Here is a 14,951-nt window from a genome sequence, read left to right as displayed (position 1 = left end):
TCTAATTTTACTCCATATGTCTTCTTTTAGCTTATTGAACATTTTAATTATAACTTTCTAAATTCTTTCCCTGACATTTCCTACACTGTGCTGTTGATGTAGTCAGTTGTTTAGGCATTATGGGATGTTTTGGGTGGTTTGTTTTCTTGCTTTTTCATATTTTTTTTCAATCATCTACTGGAATAGTTACCACTTCTTTTGAGCAAGGAACTACTTTGTGTACTTAAAAACTACCTTCTTAAGTTCTTTCTCTTAAGAACTCTAGGTTGGGTGAATATCCAGATATGATACTTCAACTCAGTGTGTGACCTGTGCTCATCCCAATTTTGGCACCACTTTGAGAGATACCACTAAATCCTATTTACTCCATACAATCACTTCAGAGTCAAGGCATGTACTACTATTTGGCCTTATGAAAAGTGAAAAACTTGTTGACATTGTTCTCCACTGTTCCTGTAATTCAGGTAAAAACTTGTAGCGAGTTTCTGAAATAAGATGAACAATTTGTTATTAAATAGATTAAAATTGCTATAACATATGAGAGCTGAAAGGAAGGAAGAAGAAAGATTGGGCAAAAAAGAGGAAGAAAGAAAGGATGAATGGATGGAAGAAGGGAAGGAGGGATGGAGGAAGGAAGGAAGGAAGAAAGAAAGAAGGAAAAAGAAAAGATACAAAATAATACACACCAAGGTATAAAGGAGAAAAAGATGAATGGTGGGTATTTGAGATAGTAGCAGATAATGTAAGAGGGTGAATAGGTGGTAAGAGGAGCAAGTATAAACTAGAGCTCAGAAATCAAAGATAGATTGATTCCAATTGATGGTTTAAACAATTAGGAGAAATGCAGTCAATGTAGGTTCAATATTGGCTACTAGGGTAACAACTATCAATCAAGTTAAAGAGTGATATATATGATCAAAGTTCACATTAGAATTATTTATAGTAAACCAATACAAGGTGAATAAAATTCCTATTGAATCTTGACTTTGGCTTCATTGGAGTTTGCTTATTTAGCAGATGTGCATCAATCTTTGGCTATGGATCCCTCCAGTGTTTCAGGGGCACATGAGCTACTTCCCTAATTGCTATGGGCCTCCCATCAGCTGGTTGTGGTTTGTCTGTTAAGGGGCCTGTAGCTGACTGTACAGAGGCTTGGCTGTTTCTATTGTATGCAGGAGTTTAGGATGCAGGCTCTGGAGTGTCCCTGTGATTGCTATGGGTCACTATATACCTGCTCCCCTCTCTAGGATGCTTTTCATGGTGATAACTTGCCTGTGGCTGTGTACAAGCACAGGCCCTCTGGTTGTAGATGTGTGGATTTTTTCTGGGTTTTCTGTGGTATAGAAGTATTCCCCCCCAGCTAACACTGCTCTCTGGGGTCTTGTAGTAAAGGGACTCAAGTGGTTCACTTGAGTTCTAGTTTCCAATGCCCCAGGTTGTGAACAGTGGGCGTTGGTTTCCTCCGATGCAAGGTTTAGCCAGTGTCCAAATAATGTCCCTTCACTGGCCAGTTGTGACCATGGGTCAGGCTGGGAGCAATCACTCCTTGCTGCCTTGGATCAGGCAATGTTCCCCCTTAGCTGACCTCCCTCTGGCTATGGTTGTGGGTGCCTTCCATTTTAGTATCCTGCGATACTCATGCAACTTCTCCTAGTAGCCTTCTGCCCATTGCCACCATCTGGAAACTGGATATCTATGTTACTAGATATTCAGGCAGCTTCCCTTTGGTACAGTCCTATGATCAAGGGGACAGTCCCTAGTCTTCCCATGGTGCTTCCTCCCACTCTCAGGAGCCAGGACTGGTGCATTTCTAATGGATCCACTTTTATCTGCTTGGGGTCAAAGTTGCCTTGCTTCTCCATTTCTGCTGGGGTCCATGGAAGCTGTGCAGACCCTTCCACCTCTGCCCAGGCCACAAGGAGGCTGAGCAGAGTACTGAGTTAGGTGCACTTCCCCATGCAGGTCTGCTCCACCTACTCCCCTTGTTTGTATGAGGGGGAGGGAGTCTCAGTAGCAGCAATTCCTCTAGAAGTTCTTTCTAGCCAGATTCTGAAGAGGTCTCTGCACAGGACTTCCTGGGTTTAATTTGCAGCTGTCTGGATGTGGGAAGATGCCTTGTTGATTGAAAGGGGTGACTGGTTGGCTGAGGGCTCCACAAAATGGCTGCAGACCCCCCAGCACAGCTTCCTTTTCATGATTTGGTTTTAAGTTGTTATCTGCTTCAAGGACACTGCCATTCCCACCACACTTGAAATTTTACTTGCCTTTCCAAATGTTTTGAAGTGGGTGAGCTTAAGAGTTTTTCTGCTCCCTCTTTCTCTCTCTGTGGCCCCTCCCCTTTGCCCCCACCCTGGTCTGGGTTCAGGGTTGGAGAACTCTGCACACATTTCTATTCTGATAACCTATCTTCCAGTCTCTCCAGATCTCAAAGTTTGTAATACTGAGTCTTACAGCATTTATTTTGCCACCCACCTCTCAATCCTGCTTTTCCTTCACTACCTCCTTTCTGTGTTATAAGGAAGTCGGGACTCAACACCTAACTCCCTTCTGCCATCTTTTCTCCACCATTTCCTGGATTTCAGGGCACCTAGCATTTTCCCTATGGTTCTTTGAGTACCTGTGTATCACAGAAACCTAGGGCTCCTGAACATAGGAGGAGTATGTATCTGAAGAATCTTCATCTGAGTTTCTGATGACTAATTTAAATAAGAAGACACAGAATATATCTCTAATTTTTAGAATGACTGCAGAGCCACGATTATCTCTGGGGACCTTCAACAAGAATTCTTTGATTGTGATTATTTCCAGAAAGGCAATTGAGTTGTTCACAAGAGTCAGGAAGAAATAATTAGGCTGTGGGGTGGGTGAGGATGGGCAGCATGCTAGGTCACAGTGCTAAGACTTCAGGGCTCTATACTTGTTTCCTCCCCTAGACTGCTGCCATCCAACACGTAGAATCTGCAACCACTGAGTTGAACAAAGTCCTGAGGGCCAAGTTCCCCACGGAGATGATCATTGCAACCAGGTCAGTATTCCTTTCTCTCTGGTTCTTTAGGGGTAATTTTGCCCCTCACAGACTCTTCCAAGGACATACACAGGGCTCATTTTGATACCTTGGGTTTTTGAGGCCAAGGAAAGTGTGTAGTTATATTTCCTAATTGGATCTCTCCCAACTCAAACCTTCTGAATACAAAGTTTAAGAAAAAAAGATACTATTGAGGTGAGAGGTCCAGCCACTCCAAAAGCACAAAACTGCAAGACAGGTATTTGGAAGGAAGGTCACAGGAGGGAAATGCAACACTCTAGACCATTCAACAGCTCATATACTATGCTTTCCATCTTTGACACTGGGAAAGATCTCTATAATACCTACCTACTTATAGCTGCTCTTTCATAACCTGAGCAACACATTCCTCCTCCCAAATATGTCAGTCATTCATTCTTCCCCGGTTCATACTCAAGCTATCACACTCTCCTTTGCAAACTAGTCCCCACAGGGAGAGCCCTCCTGATGTCATTATGTTTATACTTTATTATCGAGGCCCTTGAATCAGAGCTGATTGACCCAGGGCAAAAACCTGACCTAACTTGAACCAAATAAATGCTCTATTTTGGAAATGCAGAATTAGGACTAAAAAATCCTAGTCAACCTGCCTTAGATACTTCATTTGGAAAGTGGTTTGAAACTGAACTAAAGTGGAAGTGGAGCATATTTTACCATATATATGGGGGGGCAGTGAAGAGGGGACGGTTGGAGAGAAAAAGACAGGGAGAAAGGGAGGAGAGATGAGGAAAGAGGGACAGAAAAAGATGGAAGATAGGGCTCTGGACTGCATGGTCCATGTCACATCATGCCATCTATCTTCTTTCCAGATTCTTGTGCTCAACAGTGGAAGATTTTGTGGAAGATATTGTAAAGGCCTGGAGTCAGATAAAGCAGAACAACACAGCAGTACAGTCTGTGATTTTGAAGGTAAGTCTCTTTTCCTTCTGTCTTTTTGTCCTCCACTTTTTGTGGAGCCAGGGACCCTTTTTACAATGAAAGCAAATGTGACAAAATATATGATACTTGTCTTTCTGTGCCTGACTTATTCCCTTAACATGATGTCCTCTGGTTCCATTCATTTTCCTGAAAATGACATTATTTCATTCTTTTTTATGATTGAATAATACACCATTGTGTATATAGACCATATTTTATTTATCCATTCACCTGTTGAAGAACACCTCAGCTAATTATATATCCTAGCTACTATAAACAGTGCCATAATAAAAATAGGGAGAGGGATAGCTGGATCATATGGGATTTCTATTTTTTTTAGAAACCTCCATATTGTTTCCATAGTGGCTGTATTAATTTACATTACCATCAACAGCATATAAGGGTTCCTTGAATGAGATAGGGACTGGGGGGAAGAGGGAGGGAGAGGAAAGTGAGAGAGAACAGAAGGGAGGGAGGACATGATCAATACATGATATATGCATATATGGAAATATCACAGTAAAATCCATGAATTTGTACAATTAATATGTGTAATAAAAATCATGGAGAAAAGGAATGTAAAAATAACCCATTAATAATTTTATGTTGATTACATATTAAAATGGCAGTATTTCAGGTTTTTTAAACAAAGCAAATGTGCCTCTTACTGGGAATTGTAAAAGAAAAACAAGGAAGGGCAACTGTTGAGCCTTCCTGATGGGGAGGGTTCAAACTTGTCACCCTCCATGTTTTGCCAAATAAAGAATGGCATTATGCATGCATACACACGTGCTGTGTACCTAGCATATGCCAAACATCTGCCCACAACTAGACACAACTGTGCACTAAGTATATATACCAGAACATACTTGAAAATAAGCACATATAAACACACACTAGAATTATGCCTGCATTAACCTCTGTAACAACAATAGCTAACACTTACATTGCACTTATTCTTGCCAGAGACTGTTCTAAGTGCTCTTAATGTATTAATTTATTGAAACCTGACAGCTTCCCTAGAATATAAAGGAATAAAGAGGTTAAGTAATTTGCTTCACATCATAAACTATTAAGTGATGAAGCTAGGAATCAAAATAATAAATCATGCAGCAAATGTATATCTTCAAGCATACACTCATACAAAAGCAGCTAGCAACACCGGTGCAGAGACCATTCACATCCACATGAGCGTGCCCATGAACATGCCATCCAGAAATGTTTATCTTTCCTAAAGTTTTCCATGTTATACATCATTTTATAGGCCAGTCTGGCTCAAGAAAGACTTGGAAACATACATTGATGCCTGAGGCTGCTCAGAAACAAATGAAGCATGTTTGATTCCCCCAATACCCTTTGAGTATCTCATCATATCTAGCCCTGTATTTCTTTCCCCATGAGTTTGATCTCCTCATATGCGATTTTTCTATGCTCAGAAAGCTACTACATTTTGTCATCTCTCCCACTACCCCTACCCCAACTCCTTATTCTGTCCTGTCAGTCTCTGGTCCCTCATAACAATGAGCCATTCCCTTCCTCGCTTTACAGAGCGACTTAATGTATGATAAGCTCAGTGTCCTGATTGATGTCCTGGCTGAGGAGGCAGCAGCTACCTCTGTTGAGAAAAGTGCTACAGTATACACAGATGGTGGCAAGGCAGATGGAAAGCCCTTCATCCCTCAAGTAGACCACATAGCCAAGTACAAGTTGGAGCTGGCCACAAAGGCTCAGAATCTCCAGAAATCCTTGAAGCTCATCATATTCCAGGTTGAACAAGGTATGGGGCCTGGGGTTTTGATGACTGAAGTAGGGGAAAGAGAAGGTTCCAATGGATGGTCGATTGGTTTCCCTCATTCTGGGTTTGCTATCTGACCTCACTACCTAAATTTGATTAGATTCTGCATTCATATTGTATTGAAAGTCAGTCCTCAGAGTACTAATTTGAAATGCTTCAGTCATGATAAGTTGCCACTTTGGCTACTCCTATCTCCCAGGCAGTCAACTAACACTAATGTTAAACAATTACGGGTGCTAAGAGACCTGGCTCAAAGCTCTGTTATCTCCCACCCCTAGTCATGCAACCTGTGCTCCTGTTTGTTTTCAACCTGTTACTCATTTAAAAAGGAAATGGTGTTCATGTCTGCATGTCTGACAAAATATTAATCAGAGATAAGGCCCTCAAAGTAATCCTGATGACCCTCACATTGATTGTCATTACCCAGGACTCAGAAGAACATATAATCTCTGACTCAGTATGAAAACCTTTTCAACCCCCCCAACTTCTTCACCTAACATTTTGGTGACCACTTCTTCCACACATGCTTTATTTATTTATTTGTTTGTTTGTTTATTTTGTGAACATGGTATATTGCTTTATTTAAGTCTTCTCCCCCAGCACTGTTAAATAGCTATTAGTATTATTTTTCTTTTTTATTGATTTTATTATTTTTTTAAATACACGACAACAGTGGAATGCATTACAATCCTTAATACACATATAGAGCATAATGCTTCTTTTAAAAATCAGATCGGAAGATGGTAAAAGACCAAACAGGTTCTAATTGAATTACTGAAATTGAGCAGAAGTCCTGAGTAGCAGGACTTTTGGCTGACCTTTGACTTTTAGCCATGGTACTTTCCCCTGCCTTGGTACCTGTAGGTACAAAACCTCAGCCATGTTTATAAGGAATAAAGAAAGTCTCCCTTATGCATTGTGGATGAATTCAACAGTCAGTTCACCTGTATTTCTATAGTTAGTTTCCAAGTAAATGAAGATCAGATTAATCTGAACATCCCACCACTCTGTCACAACTGAAGCTCCGTCTGCTCCATCAACATGTTAGATTTATAGGTTTGGCTTGTAGCTATGGAACAAATCAAGTTTCCCTGGTAGGGTAGGAATTGAACCTATGAGCTAAGGCATAGGCTGAGCACCTGAGCTGTACCACACATAGGCTGGGGAAAGGAAGGAGATATCCCAAGTGTTTTAGGTATGGGTGAGATAATTGAGTAAAAGAGTGGCATGCTCCTAGAGACCCAAGTCTAGACAAAAGTCCTATAAGTAAACAAACTAACAGAATGGAGGTGGAAGAGCAGAGAGTTTCCTACCCTACTCCCCAATTCCCTGGTCCCAAGCTTCTACTCACAATAATGTATATGGGTGACAAAAAAAAAAGAGTACCAGGAAGATATAGAAAGTTCAGACATGGCTATAAAAGCCATGGCAACAGCACAAGACAAGCTGAGCACAGGCATGCATACCACAGGAGGATGGTGAATTGTGCCAGCATGCACAACATAGTGAAACTCACTCCAAACCAAAGAAGAAAAAGAAAGAAAAGAGAAAAATGGAAAGAGAGTACAAAGGGCATCATGGAGGAGATATGATGGTCAAATGGGAGTGTCCATTGTCTACACACACATTGACTAGCATTAACTAACAAAAGAGATGCTCAATAAATGTGACCCATCCTCATTCCCTCTATTCTTCCTTCCTTCCATTCCTCTTTCCCTCCCTCCCTCCCTTCCTTCCTTCCATGTTTTCTCTATAGTTCTGGACGAAGAAAGCAGACAGACAATATCAGTTAAGAACTTTGCATCAACTCTCTTCCTGGAAGATTATGACTCAGAGGATTTTAACCAGATGAGCCCAAGACATCGTAAGGATCTTTCTCTTCTTCTTCTGTTATTCTAGACTTCTTCATGTCATTTAGTTTCCAAAGAATAAATATATGTTCTTCATGCATCCTCTTAATCATAATCCTACTCTGCAGTAGAGAGCCCCCTCCCTTTTCCAGAAACCTTATACTATGAAATCTCATGTGTCAATGACCAGAATAATGATCCCATTACACACTTTGAAAAGGCTGTACTGATGAAACCAGAGATTTGAAGCTATTTTCACTGCCAACAAAGAAGCAGACCAGCCTTACTATTCCCTCAGTGAAAGTCCCAGTCTATCTAAGAGGAGCCTCCTCTTTGCAATGAGCACACTGCATGTTATTTAGGAGAAAGTCATGGAGCTTGACCCTCCCCCAACAGGGAAAATAAGATCAAATACAAGCAGGCAGAAAGGCTCCTAATGTTTGCATCTGACACCAAAGAGATGTCCTTTGTATCTAGGTTCTCGTCGTGGCACTTTGTCATCTATACCTTCTCTCAAAAGTGAAGACCTAGATAACCTTAACTTGGAACACTTATATTTTACACCTGAAACAATGTAAGTATCTAGTCCAATTACTTTTTGATGTCTTCTTCCTGGTTAAAAGCACAGTCTAGGATAGAGTCAATTCCCAGCTCTACTTACTAGTTGTATGATGACACAGTAGCTTAACCAATGTGATCCTCATGTTCCTCACATGTAATGAAGATAAATAGAACATGCAACATAGGTTTGTTGTATTTATTGTTTTCATATATAAAACGTACTTGCAGAAAAAAATACTTGCATGAGCAGTGCATGGCATTCAAAGTTAAGTGTTATTGTTAGCAGTTACTATCATTATTAGAAACACATAATACATGTTAGTTGTTATTTCAGAGGACTTGTTTTTCCAGTGCTGCCTTTAACCGTAAATGGTTGAAGTACTAAAGAAGTCACTAAGGGACTAGGTAGCAAATCTAAGGACGTCTGTCTCAATAGTCCTACTCCTTTGGACTATTACCAGCAGCCAAATTCTTCCACATTCTCTCATCTTGCCTTCCATTAAAAAGATCAGTTGGGTCTGGGGTTGTGGCTCAGTGGTGGAGCACTTGCCTAGCATGTGTGAGGCACTGGGTTCCATTCTCAGCACCATGTATAAGTAAATAAATAAAAGTCCATCAACAACTAAAAAAAAATTAAACAAATTTAAAAAAAGGAGATCAATTAGACATCAGTTAGAGAAAGTCCAATTTCAGGGCTAAGGCTAATCTCATATGAGGGATGTTGGCTCGGTTGAGTAATGAATACAAAAATCATCTGTGATTCAATACCTGAACTGTATCCATTTTCAGATTCTCCAAAGGATACAACAAGAAATTATTTGTTTTCTTAAGCAATTTGTTTAAGAAAACAATTCTTATTCCTATCTCCAATTTTCACAGTCCCCATGTCACCACTGGTTTAAGTTTATGTCTACCCAGTGAGCTTTGATACATAGTATGCCAGCAAATGTTTAAAAAACAGCTCTCAGAGATAGGGAAGCACTGATTTAATCTTGGTATAAACCTCCCATCCTGGCCTATTTCAAGCCACTAATATAATGTCATTGAAGGTAGAGTTGGGAACAGATATGCATAATCAGTTTACATGAGCTGGTATGACCTGGCTCTAGCACCCCACTAGTTTTGATGTTGACAACCTAGATGGATACAGGAAACTCAAAAGTCTACTTGGGTTTTGGGTGAGTGCATATGTGTCCTCTTTTATCAGTTGTGCCCTCCAAATGTGTGGTCACTTTGCGTTTTGATATGAAAGTATTACAAAGAAGTCAGACGTCACTAAAAGCAATAGTGTAGACTTCACTGCCATAATACATTTGTATCTGGTATGCTCAAAAGTTTATTATGAGAATAAGCCAATGACTCTCTTTCCCTCTATTATATTTGGAAAATATGAGTCACTCATATTTGAGGCCTCTAAAGATGAGTAAGATCATGAATGTTACTTTTTTACTGAGTCCCAATCACATTGACACTTACCAACTGGCTGGGAACCCTCTCTTACAGCTGACAGGCTCATTGTTAACACAATAGAACATCTACATGTGCCTCTCAAGGGCATTATGCATTGTGCCTAATGCAGCAGAGGCCTTGTCTCAGTGATTTTCCATCAGGCAGATGAAGTCTACAACCCAATGACAGCATCACTTCCTTCTTGCATCATTCTCTCCTTTTCTTGGCTCATTTCAGACGCTTCAAAGAAAAGTGTGTCATGAACAACTACTTTGGAATTGGACTGGATGCTAAAATTTCTCTGGAGTTCAACACCAGAAGAGAAGAACATCCAGGACAATACAAGTAAGGGGGAAAAAACCCTCCTCCCCTTCCTACATGCAAACACGCAATGACAATACACATATGTCCCTTACCTCTCAGACAAGCAACGGAAAGAAAGGGCTCCTTGGGAAGTAAAATACACTGGTCCCAAGACTAGCCTAGTTGTTCAGCTTGCTCCAAATGTTGGGCTAGTCTGTAATGACTGCACTGGTATACTGAACTTGGAGTTCTCATCATGGTCTAAATCTGTGAATTGCTATAAGAATAGCTTCCTGTGTTAGTATTATTGAGAACAGATTACATTGACTCAATTTAGCAAATTTCTTATCTTTTTTTCTGCCTGTGAGAGCTTAACTAGGTTGTAACAGGAGTTTTAGTTCCGTTCTTGCTTGGAAAGTTTACAAAATATCAAAGATCCCCCTATTTGTTCTTGGTATTCCTAATCTGGTTCCTCTAGACCCATTGATTTCACCCTATCTAGCATTGGCCTGCTTGGCACTTTGTGGTACATTTCTACTTCAGACATACCCTAAGGCAGCCTCACAGTCCTTATAAATTGAAACTATAGATAAAAAGAGGCATACCGCTCTACCTGACCCCTGCGATTGCTGTTAGAAACTCTTTCTCAGAACAGACCAGGGGTGAGGAACAAGTATTTTATCTGATAGATGGTTTACAAATAGTTTCTTCTAGTCTATTGATTGTCTTTTCATTTTCTTAGTGAAAAGTTCTAAATTTTTAAAGTTTTGAATTTTGATAAAGTCCAATTCCTTATTTTTTTTTCCTGTATGATCCATGCTTTTGATGCCATATCAAAGAAATATTCGCCTAACACAGGGTCTTGAAAATTTGCTCCTAAGTTTTCTTCTAAAAATTTCATTGTTTTCGCTCTTACATTTAAGTCGATAATCCACTTTGAGTTATTTTTTTTTTATGATGGGGTCTAAATTAACCCTTTTGCATGAAGATATCCAGTTATCCCAGCACCATGTTTAAAAAAAAAAAAAAAAAAAAACTATCCTTTCCCCAGTGAATTGTGTTGGCATCTTTGTCAAAAATCAATTGACCCCAGTAGCTTAGGAGGCTGGGGCAGGAGGATCATGAGCTCAAAGCCAGCCTCAGCAATTTAGCAAGGCCCTAAGCAACTCAGGGAGACCTTGTCTCTAAATAAAATATTAAAAAGGTCTGGCAATATGGCTCAGTGATTAAGTGCCTGTGGTACCTAAACAAATAAATACATACATACATACATAAAACAATTGACCATATATGTAATGATGGTTTATTTCTGGACTCTTCTGTTCCATTGATCTATGTACCTATCCTGTGCAAGTAACAAATTGCCTTGATACCTGTGGCCTTATTGTAATTTTTAAGTTGGAAGATGAAAGTCCTCCAACTTTGCTTTATTTTTTTCCAGAATTGTTTTGGTTTCTCTATGTGCTTTACATTCCCATATAATTAAACCTCTATTTTATAGATGAGTAAACTAAAGTGCCCAGAAAATTTTTGGCTTCAAATAGGGTTCAAATAAGGTTGTGCTAGCCTTACATTTCACAACTCATTCCCTCGCTAGGCAAGGTGGCACACAACTATAATCTCAGTGATTTGGGTGCATGAGGCAGGAGGTTTGCAAGTTCAAGGCCAGCCTTAGCAAATTAGGGAGGCTCTAAGCAATTTAGCAAGACCCTGTCTCAATAAAAAAATGGCTGGGGATGTAGCTTAGTGGTAAAGTACTCCTGGTACCAAACAAAAACAAAAACAAAAAAAAAAACCCTCATCCCCTGTGGTTGCTCATGTGATAGCTCATATCTGTGGCTGTACTTTAAAAGCTCATAGTAAGCAATACTATGACTATAGCTGCCTACCTGTTTTTATCAGAGGTCCTACAGTCAGCAGGACCCTGTTCTTTCCAACACCATCCTGAGTCTCCCAATTTCTTACGTGTCTCATATTCTCTCCACTGGCTCACTATCTAAAAGCTCCTTACTAAGCCTGGCCTTATTCTATGACACTGAATTAAGTATTTAATATAAGGCTATGGTATTTGGAAAAGTTCTCTACTTTGTCAGAAAAGTCACTGCTTCAAAAAATTGCAGTCCAAGAATCAGATGTTTCATATAAAATTGATTCTAGGCCGCTGAAATTTTACACTCCTGGAATGGCACATGCCAGGGTAACTGGTTTGTATCAGCCAGCTATGCTCACGGATTTTGGTGAGCATTGCTTTCTAAATATAGCCTGTTTGTTCCAAGTCGGGACCAATATTTAGCAGCAAGGAGAAGTGGAAAATTTATTCATCAATAGTATACTGAAGCTTCAGCGGAGCCCAGGGATTCATTCCTGCATGTGTTTGCATAAGAACACCAGTTACACTATCCCAACAGCCCCTCCAGTTTTTTGGGGTTTTTTGATACCCAGGAATTGAACCCAGGGACACTTAACCACTGAGCCACATCCCCAGCCCTCTTTATTTTTTTATTTTGAGACAGGGTGTCACTAAGTTGCTTAGGGCTCACTAAATTGCTGTAGCTGGCTTTGAAATTGCAGTCCTCCTGCCTCAGCCTCCAGACCCGTTGGGATGGGTGTGCACCACCATGCCTTGGCTCCGTTAATCTTTGTATTATTCACCTTATGACCATCTTTCTCTTGTTTGTCTTCCTGTAGCAGCCGCTTTAAGAACAAGATATGGTATGGCCTTCTGGGAAGCAAGGAACTTCTGCAGCGCTCTTACAGGAAACTGGAAGAACGAGTGCATCTAGAGGTTAGTAGAAAAAGGAGTGGTCCTTCCTGGGCAATGGAGAAGGGAAACCTCATGGCCTTGGAAATCAACTTTCCACTATATCCTTGGTTATTACCAAGCTTTAACTGTGATCCTCACTCACAGCTCATAGGAGAAAGGCAGAAAGATGGATTTCTATTGTATGGATAAGCAAATGATAGTATGAAGAGAAGACAGAGCCTTTTCCCATCTCTGTAAATGTCCCTTCACATTGGTATCTGAAAGTCAGCTAATGAGAGCTTATCTTTCCTTTCAGTGTGATGGAGAACCCATCTCCTTGCCAAACCTGCAAGGCATTGTAGTGCTCAACATTACCAGTTATGCTGGAGGTGTCAACTTCTGGGGAAGCAACACAGCGACTGCAGTGAGTATGGAACAAGAAATGGGGTGGGAGAAAAGCATGACCCTGCTAAGTCCTCTCAGAAAGGAGAGTTGGTCGACTACAGTGGGAAGTGGACAATGTGAGGAGGGAACATAGACTGGAAACTTCTATTAGCAGCCACAGTAGGCTCAGGTTTTTATTTATTTGTTTGTTTGTTTATGTTGCAGGGATTGAGCCCAAGGGTGCTTAACCACTTAGCCACATCCCCAGCTCTTTTTATTTTTTTTTTTACTTTGTGAAAGGGTCTCACTAGGATTCTTAAAGCCTCACTAAATTGCTGAAGCTGGCTTCAAACCTGCTATCTTCCTGCCTCAGATGCTGGGATTACAGGCATGTACCACCATGCCTGGCTAGGCTAATTACCATCCCAGAGCTGGCCTTGGGAATTTATGATGTTGGATTGGACAAGGTAGAAACTGGCTGTGAGTTATGATCTCAAAGGTGGATAAGAATTGCTGTGACCCAAGTGTCCTTTACTCAGATTGGCTTCCTCCTTTTATCCTTTCCCCTTTTAAGAATGCAGTTTTTCCACTTTTCTTGAACTAGAAAATGGTTAACAGGAGTCTTCAAAACACCCTTGTTTGTTATACACAAAGTGTAGTTTCTCAAGGGGGGGAAATATAATCCATTTCTTCCTCCTTAGGAATATGATGCTCCTGCAATAGATGACGGAAAGCTGGAGGTAGTGGCAATCTTTGGTTCTGTGCAGATGGCCGTGTCCCGTATCATCAACCTGCATCATCATCGCATTGCCCAGGTAGGCAGGGGTTAGATGGGTACTAGAAAGGGGGTGAGTTTTCCATCTGCAATCCTGGATGTGAGGGTAATCCCAGGAATTAACTAGGCATAAGAGTTTCAGGGTGGAGGAAACAGGTTATCTGGTGGGTACCAAGGTACGGGCTGATATTGGAGATAGAGGTGGTAGAGACCAAAGGGGCGAAAAGCTCATAGGAAGTGGGTGTTTCTCCCTGGCATAATCTAATCCATATGTTTGCTAGTGCTATGTCAGGTACACATTTAGGACATGATTGTGAGATTGTCAGATTGGTCTATAGAACTTGCTTCATTTTTCTCCCCTATTTCCTCTCCTGTTCTCTGACAGTGCCGTGAGTTGATGATAACTATTGACGGTGAAGAAGGTATCCCAGTGCAGGTGGATGGGGAGGCCTGGATCCAGAGGCCGGGAATTATCAAGATTAGATACAAGAATGCTGCCCAGATGCTGATGAGAGATCGGGTAAGAGGAGAGAGGCTCATCTTGGGTTCTCATACTACTTTATATCATCCATAGCTGTCATATGACTACTGAAAGTTTCCAGTCAAATAGAATTTCTCAAAGAGCAGTCTGCATGGCCATTTCATCACAGTCACCTGGGGTGCTGGTTATAAATGCATACTCCTGGGACCCATGTCAGGTCCACTGAACAGAATGGGGAACAGTGGTTCTCAGGAGCCTGCATATATAAACAAGTTCCTCAAGACATTCTGATATATATTGACACTTGCAAATCACTGTCCAAAAGAGCAAGGCAAAGAGCTCTCTCCTGTAGTTTTAGACAAAATTATCCTCCAGTCTCCACTGCACAGAGAATCAAAGTTAGGCCTTAGATGGTAATAGAGAAATTTGCTCTTTCAACAATACATTTCATCTGCATTGATGGTCTTTAGCTTCATGTAAGGTTCCTTAAAATGCTGCATTCATAAATATCACCCACTTCACCTAAATCTTCTAAAGCTACAAAGGAGTCATTATTGATTAGCTGTTCAGTGATAGGAGGCTGTCTTCCATCCTGACCTGCGAACAGGCCATAGAAACAGCAATAGAG

At 40.7% G+C, this 14,951-nt stretch overlaps 1 protein-coding gene across 1 annotated transcript in view; it reads left to right on the top strand.

Moving 5' to 3' along the window:
* Dgkk (diacylglycerol kinase kappa) overlaps positions 1-14,951 on the top strand; it is a 132,505-nt gene that overhangs the window by 105,470 nt on the left and 12,084 nt on the right. Inside the window, exons 13-22 of the mRNA XM_046442445.2 lie at positions 2,934-3,025; positions 3,874-3,973; positions 5,531-5,759; positions 7,534-7,641; positions 8,105-8,201; positions 9,875-9,982; positions 12,629-12,725; positions 13,000-13,107; positions 13,769-13,882; positions 14,228-14,362. Coding sequence (XP_046298401.1) covers positions 2,934-3,025; positions 3,874-3,973; positions 5,531-5,759; positions 7,534-7,641; positions 8,105-8,201; positions 9,875-9,982; positions 12,629-12,725; positions 13,000-13,107; positions 13,769-13,882; positions 14,228-14,362 — 1,188 coding nt within the window. The remainder of the gene's footprint in view (positions 1-2,933; positions 3,026-3,873; positions 3,974-5,530; positions 5,760-7,533; positions 7,642-8,104; positions 8,202-9,874; positions 9,983-12,628; positions 12,726-12,999; positions 13,108-13,768; positions 13,883-14,227; positions 14,363-14,951) is intronic.

Source organism: Marmota monax, unplaced genomic scaffold (assembly GCF_021218885.2).
Source record: "Marmota monax isolate L192 unplaced genomic scaffold, Marmota_monax_Labrador192_F-V1.1 WCK01_AAM20220418_F8-fsc00170, whole genome shotgun sequence".
Classification (NCBI taxonomy): Eukaryota; Metazoa; Chordata; class Mammalia; order Rodentia; family Sciuridae; genus Marmota; species Marmota monax.
Note: the sequence above shows the minus strand (reverse complement) of the source record. Positions and strands in the feature narration are given on the sequence as shown.